Below are 11,012 nucleotides of genomic sequence, written 5' to 3'. Positions count from 1 at the left end.
TATTTTAAAAAATTAATAAATATATTAAAATATAAAAAATGTACTAAATTCTAGTATTTTTTTTGTATTTTTGGTATTAAGTGAATTTTTAAAGATATTTTTCACAATTTTTTTACTTTTTAGGTATATTTATGTTAGGTATGTCTAAAAAGTAAAAAAAAATGCTTAAAATACTAAAAAAATTCAGTAAAAATAAAAAAATATAAAAAATAAGAAAGTAGAATTTTCTGAAAAGTGTTTTTGGAAAAATAGAACCAAGCAAATATAATTTTATATTTTTTGAATCTTAATTTAAAAAAAAAATTTATAACTAAATATTACATAAAATATAACTAAAGATCTCATAAGTCATAATTAATAAAAAATTAATTATAATTAAAAAAATTTATCATAATTAAAAAAAAACATAAATGGAATGGAATGGAATGCACATCCTTTCAAAGACGTGTAGAGTAGAATTTCTCATATACGTATGTATATGGTGGTGGCACAAAAAAAACGTTGCAATTTTTGTTTATTTTGAACAGGGGAAGGACAGAAGAAAGTGAGATCCATTACCACAACAGAGCTATGCATATATATAGAGCCAGCATTTCAGATCATACATACAATACAGACCCAGAAAAGAAGAGAGAGAAATTGAGATATATATATTGTGAGAGAGAAGACAACCAACAACAAACACCAAGTTGAGATTTTTGTATCTCTGCAAGTGGAGGAGAGAAGCCCTCGTGTTATCTCCTCATCCTCTTCTCTCTCTCTCTCTCTCTCTCTCTCTCTCTCTCTCTATATATATATATATATATATATATTGATTGATTGTGTGTAGGCTTCAATTCGTCTAGAGAGAGAGAGACCCAGAATCCGAAATTCTTGAATCGTCTCTCTCTCTCTCTCTCTGGGTCTCTAATGGCGAGTTGGGTTTTATCAGAATGTGGCCTAAGACCCCTCCCACGAATCTACCCTAAACCCAGAACAGGTCTAACCTCTCTCAATGCCAACCCTTCAAAGATCAAACTAATTCAATCCGACCCAGTTTGTTCTTCTTCGTTCTGGGTATCATCATCTGGGTCTAGAGAGAGAAACTGGAAAATCAAGGTCAGTACCCCCCTAAAAGTCCAATCTATTGAAGAAGAAGAGAGAGAAACAAAGAAAATCAATGTCGTCAATGGGGTCGAAGAAGAAGGGGAATTCAACCCAGGCGCGGCGCCTCCGTTCCGGCTAGCCGATATTCGAGCTGCGATTCCGAAACATTGCTGGGTTAAGAATACATGGAGATCAATAAGCTATGTTCTGAGAGATGTTGTGGTGGTTTTTGGATTGGCTGCTATGGCGGCTCATTTCAACAACTGGGCTGTTTGGCCTCTGTATTGGTTTGCTCAGGGGACCATGTTCTGGGCTCTGTTTGTTCTTGGTCATGATTGGTAATCAATCAATTTCTTAATTTTCTTGTTCAATTTTTGATACCCATTTGTGGATTTTGATGCTAATTATGTTTGGTTTTTTTGATTGTGCAGTGGTCATGGAAGTTTTTCTAATAATCATAAGTTGAATAGTGTGGTGGGTCATCTTCTTCATTCATCAATACTTGTCCCTTACCATGGATGGTTTGTTTCTGAAACCTCTGTTCAACCCCAAAATTCTGTTTTTCTGTTTTTTGAATTATAACACAATCATTGACAATTGTGATGAAAAATTGCAGGAGGATTAGCCATAGAACTCATCATCAGAACCATGGACATGTTGAGAATGATGAATCATGGCACCCAGTAAGTCATTGCATACTCTGGTTGCTAGGCTAATTAATTAGTTGTTCAAGTTTAATTTATTTATTAAAAAATAAAATACAATCAAATAGATTAACGAATTTTAAAATGTGCTCAGGTTTTTTGGAAGTAGGTTAAAAGCTAATGTTTTGGTTTATTTTTTAAAAAATGTGTAAAAAAAAATAGAGAAGAAATGTGACAAAAAAAAAAAAAAAAAATCAAAAAGTTACTTTTAACCGTATTCCATTTTCACAAGTCATTTGATAGTTATATGAAAAAAAAAAAAGTATATCTCCAATTTTTTTTTTTAATATTAAAATATATACTTTACCCTTATTTATCTCGTCATCTTGACACCATCTAGACACCATCTATACGAGTCCTGACTTTTAACCTCGCTAAAAAGGTTGTGAAACTTAATGTATATTTTCTGAGTTTGAAGGATGATGAGTGTAAATTATCCAAAAAAATATTAACAAGTAAACTTTAAAATATGTTCAAGTATACTTTATTCATCGAACGAGCTAATTTCAAATGAATTTTTAATATATCAAACTTGGGTGTCTTGTTTCTGTTTTATTGTCCTAAAAGTTACTTTGATGCATGAATGTCTCCTTTTTGATTACTGTCAATTTTAATGTTTTCCCCTTCATTTTCAGTTATCTGAAAAGATTTACAGAAGTTTGGACAACGCTACCAAAATCTTGAGGTTCACTTTGCCTTTCCCTCTCCTCGCATATCCCATCTACCTGGTGAGCCTCCTGCTAACTACTCTTTTAAAATTGAATCAAAATCTGAACTTTGAGTTAGTCCATAGATTATTTTTTTTCCAGTTCTAACAGTTCTATTCCTCTGTTCTTTGCCTAAAATCGCAGTGGAGTCGAAGCCCTGGAAAGACTGGCTCTCATTATAACCCGAGCAGCGATCTGTTTGTGCGGAGTGAGAGGAAAGATGTGATCACCTCCACCGCGAGCTGGATTGCCATGGCTGCACTGCTCGTTGGCCTGTCCTTTGTCATGGGTCCAATTCAATTGCTTAAACTCTATGGCGTTCCCTACGCGGTTAGTTCATTTTCTCAGTTCTTGTTGTCCCTTCATTGTTGTAGACAGATTTGTTCTGGTTACTCTTTTATCTGCCGGTTAAGATTTTTTCAATCTCAAACTTTGTTACTGAATGCAGATCTTTGTCATGTGGCTGGACTTGGTGACTTACTTGCATCACCATGGCCATGAGGAGAAACTTCCTTGGTATCGTGGCGAGGTATAGAACTGAACATATCAAGATGCTCAAGCTGAAGTTGACATTAAAAAATTGAGTTCAAGCTCTGCTTGTTGAGTCAGTCTTTGTGAAACTCGAGCTTGAGCTTCAAAAGAAAATTATAACTTAAATTAACATGCAAATTAAGAGAAAAAAGAGAAGATTATGAGCAAAATATAAATATAGTTTGTATTATTGGTTAGTTTTATTAATGAATTAACATAGAAATAAAATAAATTAATGAAAATATATTTGATATATTATAAAAATAAATATTAATTTATATATCTTTGTGTTCATGAATCTATTTGAGCCAGTCTACTCAACCTCGGCTTGATTAATAAACTAGCCTAAAAAATTCGTATGAGCTCATTCATTTAGCAAACACGCCGTACTAGAATTGTTCATAAACATCTCGGTTCGGTTTTAGCCCTATTTTCTTATCTTCACCAATCACTTGATCCATTCTTGAGCTGCAAGAACTGTTCGGCTGATTAAACGGATAATATGAACATTTTGATTAGGGTTCACGTTTTGCTGTGTTTTCTGAAAGCTGATTTGTTTCTAAACAGGAATGGAGTTATCTGCGAGGAGGGTTAACGACACTTGATCGGGACTATGGTTGGATAAACAACATTCAGCATGATATTGGAACTCATGTGATACATCACCTCTTCCCTCAAATCCCACACTACCACTTAGTAGAAGCAGTGAGTACTCTCAATAATTTGAACTTAAACACTGACTGCAACAAAATATTTTGATTGTTGTTCTGATTGGTTTGCGTGTTTTTGAAATTACAGACGGAGGCTGCTAGGCCTGTGCTTGGGAAGTACTATCGTGAGCCTAAGAAATCTGGTCCTCTTCCACTTCACTTATTGGGAAGCCTTGTAAGAAGCATGAAACAGGATCACTATGTGAGTGACACTGGGGATATTGTATACTATCAAACAGATCCTCAGCTCTCTGGCTCCCCGGAAGCAGAATGAAGCCCTAGAAGATTTTCAAGTTCACTGATAGGAAGACTGCTAAGCTACTAATTCTTTATAACCGATTTCAATTTTGACTGTAGTTGAAATAAATTATCTTGTAGAAGTAAAATTGGGGGAGCAACCATTCTGCAATAGGTATTCAAGCTCTTCTAAATTGGAGATTGTATTGAGTTAGTTAAATTTGTAATATGATAATTGAAGTTAATAGTGTATGTCATTAACATGTTAAAGAAAGGACCAGTATTGTTTTCATTGGGATCTCTCTCCCCCACTTGTGCGCATGCAAATGCACATTTACACCATGCATTAGGCAGCTATAAACTCCACAAATATTCATCGTCTACCAGAAAAGTAACTATTTTTTCATTTAGTGGATTGCTAAAAATAAGTTAGTAAAAACAGCAAGATTTAAACCTGTGTTCAAGATGTTGTCATCTTAATAAAGAGAACGACCTACCAAACATAATAACACAGCATCCTTAGTGTTCCCATGTTCTGCTTCATTGAGTTTTTGTAATCAAGACTTCTCACATCAATCAATAATGTATGGCATTTACTGCTCTCATGAAGGATGATATCCGGGACTCATCTTTTTTAATTCCATCTGAAGCACAAATGCCGCTACTGACATCAATTCCATGCGGTCTGAGTGTAGAAAGAGCTTCACAGACATTATCAGGGTTAACTCCTCCTGCCAAAAGCCAACCATATTTGCTTCTAATTGGTGGTAGTTTAAACTGGGACCAGTTGAATCCTTTCCCACTGCAGACGTATGTTACAATGAGTGAAGCAGGACAGGTAAAAATGATGTATTAGCGCAGGAAAGTAACAGAAGATTAAAAAAATGGCTCTTATTTCCTAATTGAAAGAGGATATCTGATATTAACTATGATTACCAGCTGTGGAAAAGTGTCGCAACATTTTGAGAAATGTAAATCCATAAAAACATAACCTTAGGCCAAAAATTTAGCCAACCCAAACAATAAAAATGAAATAAAAAAATAAAGTGAAGAAGAAGAAGAAGAAGAAGAGGATTTCTTTCTTCAATTGTTCATCCTCTCCAATTTGGACAATTTTGGAACCTGAAGGACTCACTATTGAGTGGCTTCAAAGCCCACTGTCTAAATTTTTTGTAAAATGTCTAGAATTTATGAAGTCAGTAGCTGATTCTTTATCATTGCTGAAGAAAGCCATTCAGAGCTGATTCTTTATTGTTGCTGAAGAAAGCCATTAAGGGCAAGCACACATAAAGAAACAGCTGACGCATTTAGTAACTGCAAATACTTCCAGCGCAGAATCCAACAATACCAGCAATCTAAGAAAATGTTGATTTTTTCAAATCAATATGTTTGTCATTATTGTGCAATAAATAAACTGCATAAGATGCATATCTCATCGAAAGTTCAATATTAGGAACGATAAGAGGACCAGTCCTTAGGCAGTGAAGATACAGTTCTTGGGCAGTGAAATAGGATAGGGCCAAGACGAAATAGGATAGGACCAAGACAAACTAAGGCATGCACTTCTTTCATGGTAGAAAAGCCATAATGATTCAATTCCAACATTGGTTCTTAGAAATTAAAAAAGGATTGTTTGAACTTATAAGAAGAAACCCATGATTATTGAATTCCAATACTGGCTTATATAGATTTATATGGACTCATAAGGAGTAATACCATTTGCTTCCATCCAAGCAAGCCACAAGAGCAACATTCTCAAGTTTCAAATTTTCACCTACTTTTGCTCTCAATCCTGCATCTAACAGATTTTTCTTTAAATACTACATGTCTACACAAATCACCTTTAAGTGAGCCCTCATTTTCAAATATTTGTAGTGGTGGATTCTCACGGATAATTATCTAACACAACAATAAGTAGGAACTAGAATAATTGCTTATGAGCGATACAACTCCAAAGATAGTTTTTGAAGCTCATGAAGATAGTACAACATGAAGGCAAACAAAACGATATTCAAGTTATATTTAAAGAGGGTAAAGATTCTTACCTGCCACCCTTTGCACTATCCACAAGAATCCAATCAACCAAAGCACAGTCTTGGTCTGAAATATGGTTCAAAAGCTCTCCATCTTTCTTGGCATGAAGAACATATATGACTTGGTTGTCTTTCACTAAAACTGGAAATGCAGCCCGAGAACCATCTCCATGAAGCTGCATAACTTCAGCAAATTACAAACTGAAAGAAACTAATTAATCCATATGCAGTGGAACTAAGATTAGAAAAACTTACCTGTACATATTCAAGGTCGGCTGCCTCAGAAGCTCTTAATATTGTGTCAGCGTCATCATCCACAAATACACCAACGGGCTTGGCCCCATGTTCCCTTGCAACTTGTGATATTTCCTTTGCAACAGAAAGTGAAATGGAACGTTTTGAGTTGGGCCATATAATCATCCCAATAAACTTTGCACCTGCTTTCGCTGCTAGAGCAGCATCACTAGCTGATGTGATTCCACACATTTTAACCAAAGGCCGATTCTCTTCGTGTTCCTTGAAAGCAGAGAAATCTTCTGTTGACTGATTTAATGTGCATTTAATCAAATTTTTAGGTAACAACCTTATCCTCGACAAATGCCATTCTGCACCATGCAAACCTGTGAACAACGAGACACTTGACTTATTGACATTAGTATATTAAACAACAAAGGAACATCTAGTATTAAGAACCATTTAATATTGGAATAGAATTGAGTTTCAAAAAATACATACATGTTTCAAATAGTTTTTCGCATGTTAGCTTTTATGCACTAATGCATGAGTAATGTTAGGGCAATACGGACTGAATTCAAGAGGTTTCGGGGCTTTAAGAATGAAGAAGATAAGAGGTAACGGTGTCACTGAATGAGTTAAAAGATAAACAACAAAAAAAGAAAAGAAAAGAAATTGTATGATGTGCTGAAATTCAATATATGATTTTGAGTAATTTTTTCTTTCTATTGTGATTCTTTCATCTTTCAAATGAGTGAAATATCTGTAGGAAAATAAGAATACTGGACTAAATCCTACTGGGAAGGTAGTTAAGCAAGTTCCTTCTAGCTCCACCTACTTACATGTATTAAAAAAAATGAGCCTTGAAAACAATACCAATCCTAAACCATCAGTGGGACTGTGGGACCAATTGAAAAAAATTATCACAGAGCTAACATAGAGGAGAATAAACTTGTGACTCTACAACCAAGGTTCACAGCAAGGCAGGTAGAAGTGACAAATATAGATACATTATGTTGACTCACTAGTTTGAATGATTCTTTAAAGCTCACGAACTCTCACACTACATTAACATGTAAAAATGTACCAACTTTGTTCAATTTATAAAATTTTGAAGTGTGATGGAGTCAATCAAACAATCAAAGTAGTTCCATCAGCTGAGAGTCACATGAGCACAGGCAACCATGAAATATGTCGATCTGAACATGGCATTGCAACACAGATTACTAATAATCACACTTGCAAATCAATAACCTTAACGCTGTGTTTGGTTGAGGGATTTGAGGAGGGATTTGGAAAGAGAAAGGGAAAAGTTAGGTGAAATGTGAATAAAATATACCTACATTTCACCTAGTTTCACACAACTTTTCCCTTTCCCTTTCCCTTTCTAAATCCCTTCTCAAATCCCTCAACCAAACACACCATAAGGCTATATAAAATAAGATAAATGATATCAAAATCATGAAGTTTCTAAACTATGTCAAAGTATGTTTCAACTCATCGGTCTAAATTGGAATTGCATGTGACTTTCCGTGCCAGAAATAAGCATTTTATGGTTCGTTAGGTCCATTTAGACTTACATGGATAAAGCAGAAATATCAAAGGAAAAAGTGAGAGCCCATGAACCAATGGCAAACACGACCTAAAACAAGACTGGTGACACGAATCAGAATACAGTACTTGAAAACATGCATTCAGAACTCAGTTCAGATTCTTGAAGTAATTGCATTATCTATCCATGCAAATTGAGCATTTAGGTTTTTTATTGTGCATATGTATATATGCGCACGTGCGTGTGTGTGTGTGTGAGTAAATTGGAGCAAAGAAAATTTCGTTTTCTATTTCAAAATTCGGCAATGCAGTAGAATTTTTGACTTGAGTGATCCAACAACCAACTGATAAATGAATTGTATGCCAAATTAACTTGACACTAGTCATGTTATTACGACAATTCGGGAAAAAAGTGAAGCATACCATTGATTTGTCTCTGGTGCAAGTTTATGACTCTGGGTTGAAGGTGACTTCCCAAATTTAGCCCTAAAAAAACCAAGGGAATACTGGTAACATATATGATTCAATAAAAAAAAATAAGAATTTACCACGAGACAATTTATGAATAACTCCCTCATTTATGCTTTACACACAAGCTACTACTACATTGTGTAACTGGTTAAGAGTTTTAACATTTGATGAAAACCAAAAACTAAATTTTCTATGGGGAAATTCATCGAACACTTAAAAGGGCAACCATAAAATCAGATATGACAAATACATTTCATATATATATATACATGGAGAGAGAGAGAGAGACCTGTGAGCATCTTGTACTTCTATGAAGGAAGAAACGCAGAAATCAACGCAGATGAGATGAGAGTGTTTAGATGTCTGATAGAATGTCGCCTTTGCCAATAATAATTGCCTCGTAATTCAACTCTCTTTGCATGTGTTTGCTTTATATGGGTCTAGGGAGGGGATTTTTGGTGAAACCCTTTTGGACCTTTTTATTAGGATGAAGGATAATTTAATCAATTTTCTTTTAAAAAGTTCCTGAATAGGAAATGCCTACCATAATAAGAATATTTTATAATTTATATTTTTTTTATCACAATATTGCCCTTCTATATATACGTATCAGACAATTGAAATATTTGAAATCTGAGTTGAAGATCTCGCAGGAATGAAATCAGGAACAAAATCGATGAAGACGATCTCCAAATCTGAAGATCTCGCAGCCGAAGATCTCTCACTTGGTCAACAATAGACGATCTCGTCGCTGACGATCAACGCTCTCAATTAAACGAGAGTTTCATTGAGATTTGTGACTGTTGATCGAGTTTTAGAGGTTTTTCTTCTCAATTAGGTATGTTGATTTGTTAATTAATTTGTTTTGTTTTGTTTTGTTTGTTTTGTTTGTTTTGGATTTATTTTTGTTGTGTTTGATCTGATTTCGTTTGACAGAACCAGAGTAAAATTTTACTTTGGTTCTATTGCTCTGTTTTTTGTTTCGGAGAATGATAGTAAAATTTTACTTTGGTTCTATTGCTCTGTTTTTTGTTTCAGAGAATGAGAGTAAAATTTTACTCTACTTCTATTGCTCTGTTTTTTGTTTAAGAGAATTAGAGTAAAATTTTACCCTGATACGTGCTCTGTTTACAATGAGAGTAAAATTTTACTCTGGTATTAGAATGACATTTAAATTTTACTCTGGTACTTTTAGATTTAGAGTCTAACATTTTACTCGTTTTCAGAGTAAAATTTTACTTTTATACAAAGTAAAATTTTACTTTTAGATTCAGAGTGTAACATTATACTCTTATTCAAAGTAAAATTTTACTTTTATACAGAATAAAATTTTACTTTTAGATTCAGAGTGTAACATTTTACTCTTATTCAGAGTAAAATTTTACTTTTATGGAATTGTTTCATATTTTCTCACTTATATGGAAGGACATTTCAGTCAATTCATAATATTTTTTTTAATTGAGGGGCTTTTGGGGTCATTGTTTTATTCCGTGGGTTGGACACAAAACATGCCCAAAGAGGGGGGGTTTTCACCAAAAATCCCTTTAGAGAGAGATTTAAAATGAAAAATGAACATAAAAGATATGTGTGAAATAAAATAAAATATAAATATTCTGATGATGTGGTCTACCGACAACATATGGTTAAATGGTGGGATAACTTCAAGATTCCACTCATTATTGAAATTGTTCAAGCTGAAATCCCGATTAACATTCATGCTCCTACACCTACCATGGTTAAAGCTCAGTAGATCCCAACTGCTTCAGTCACTCAAGGAAGCCCTTTTCCTCCAGTCAACCTTGGAAGCCCAAAAGGGGACTGAAGCAAGTTAAATAATCAGAGAGTTGAAGAGATGATAAAATATGCACACAAAATAACCAAAATTAAAATTTTAATATAACTTACAATTGTTTAATCGGAAGAACTGCAGAGAGTTGCTTCAAAATACATTGACTGAAAATAGTTTAAACAAGGGTTATACAGTAGAGAAAGGTGTGGGTTCTCACTTAGAGTGGCCCATTTTTCTCTTTTTTTCTTAACCTCTGAGTACAAATGACTAAGGCATTACAATTTATAGAAAATTAATCTAACTATGCAGCATGTGACTTGGAGTTGATCATGAGAGCAGCTAACAGCACATGGGCAAAAGCAGGCTGTCGGAAGCTTTCGGCAGATTGACTAAAGTTGATGTAGCTTTTGATGTTTAATCATGGATGAATAGTGAAAGTGAACAGTAACTTTTTACTATTCATTACTTTCGGTGGAGACATGTGACTAAGGGAATCAATATAAATACAAATTGGCAGCTTTTCTCAAAAGAGTATTGATTGAAGCTAATTTGTATCTATATGGAATCCAATGCAGAGCTGACTAGACATATGGGTCCTGAGCATCTTGAAACTCGGGTCCATATGGATTCTGTTGACTAGTTGAACCTTCAGAAGAATGTGAACTGTCTGAACCTTCTTCTGAACTGCTGTTATCCGAATCTGACTGGGTTTGGGCCTGATTAACTAGTAGATGAGCCATTTTGAGCAGCTCATCCTTAGATGACTTGGATTTAATCTTGGGCTGAGCCTGTGAAGTAGGAGCTGGAGACTTAGCTTTAGACTTTGCTTTAGCAAGTTTGGGCTTGACTTTATCCTTTGATTTAATATTTGACTTGGGCTTGGAAGAGCTTGAAGATGGGCTTCCAAGGTTGACTGGAGGAAGAGGGCTTCCTTGAGTGACTGAAGCAGTTGGGATCTG

At 34.6% G+C, this 11,012-nt stretch overlaps 2 protein-coding genes across 5 annotated transcripts in view; one reads left to right on the top strand and one right to left on the bottom strand.

Moving 5' to 3' along the window:
* The first annotated feature begins 438 nt into the window (after positions 1–438).
* On the top strand, positions 439–4,267 carry LOC114292016 (omega-3 fatty acid desaturase, chloroplastic). The gene is made up of 8 exons (XM_082876717.1): positions 439–1,424; positions 1,518–1,607; positions 1,703–1,769; positions 2,426–2,518; positions 2,642–2,827; positions 2,946–3,026; positions 3,596–3,733; positions 3,827–4,267. The coding sequence occupies exons 1-8, from the start codon at positions 910–912 to the stop codon at positions 4,010–4,012; spliced, it is 1,356 nt and encodes a 451-aa protein (XP_082732843.1). The 5' UTR covers positions 439–909; the 3' UTR covers positions 4,013–4,267.
* An 89-nt stretch (positions 4,268–4,356) lies between these two features.
* Positions 4,357–11,012, bottom strand: part of LOC114292026 (N-(5'-phosphoribosyl)anthranilate isomerase 1, chloroplastic) — a 60,625-nt gene continuing 53,969 nt past the window's right edge. The window contains exons 1-5 of one of the 4 annotated variants that reach the window (XM_028235933.2): positions 8,554–8,748; positions 8,217–8,279; positions 6,264–6,628; positions 6,021–6,184; positions 4,357–4,777 (exon numbers count right to left, since the gene is read on the bottom strand). In XM_028235933.2, the coding sequence (XP_028091734.2) occupies positions 4,552–4,777; positions 6,021–6,184; positions 6,264–6,628; positions 8,217–8,279; positions 8,554–8,563 (828 nt within the window). In that variant the 5' untranslated portion in view covers positions 8,564–8,748 and the 3' untranslated portion in view covers positions 4,357–4,551. Of the gene's footprint in view, positions 4,778–4,874; positions 5,331–6,020; positions 6,185–6,263; positions 6,629–8,216; positions 8,280–8,553; positions 8,749–11,012 lie in introns of those variants that run through there. The other 3 variants (XM_028235946.2, XM_082876724.1, XM_028235939.2) reach the window with 3 other exon arrangements.

This window comes from Camellia sinensis, chromosome 1, assembly GCF_055761805.1.
Source record: "Camellia sinensis isolate YWXY chromosome 1, ASM5576180v1, whole genome shotgun sequence".
Taxonomy (NCBI): domain Eukaryota; kingdom Viridiplantae; phylum Streptophyta; class Magnoliopsida; order Ericales; family Theaceae; genus Camellia; species Camellia sinensis.
The sequence above is the reverse complement of the archived record's forward strand: the minus strand, read 5'-3'. Positions and strand labels throughout refer to the sequence as shown.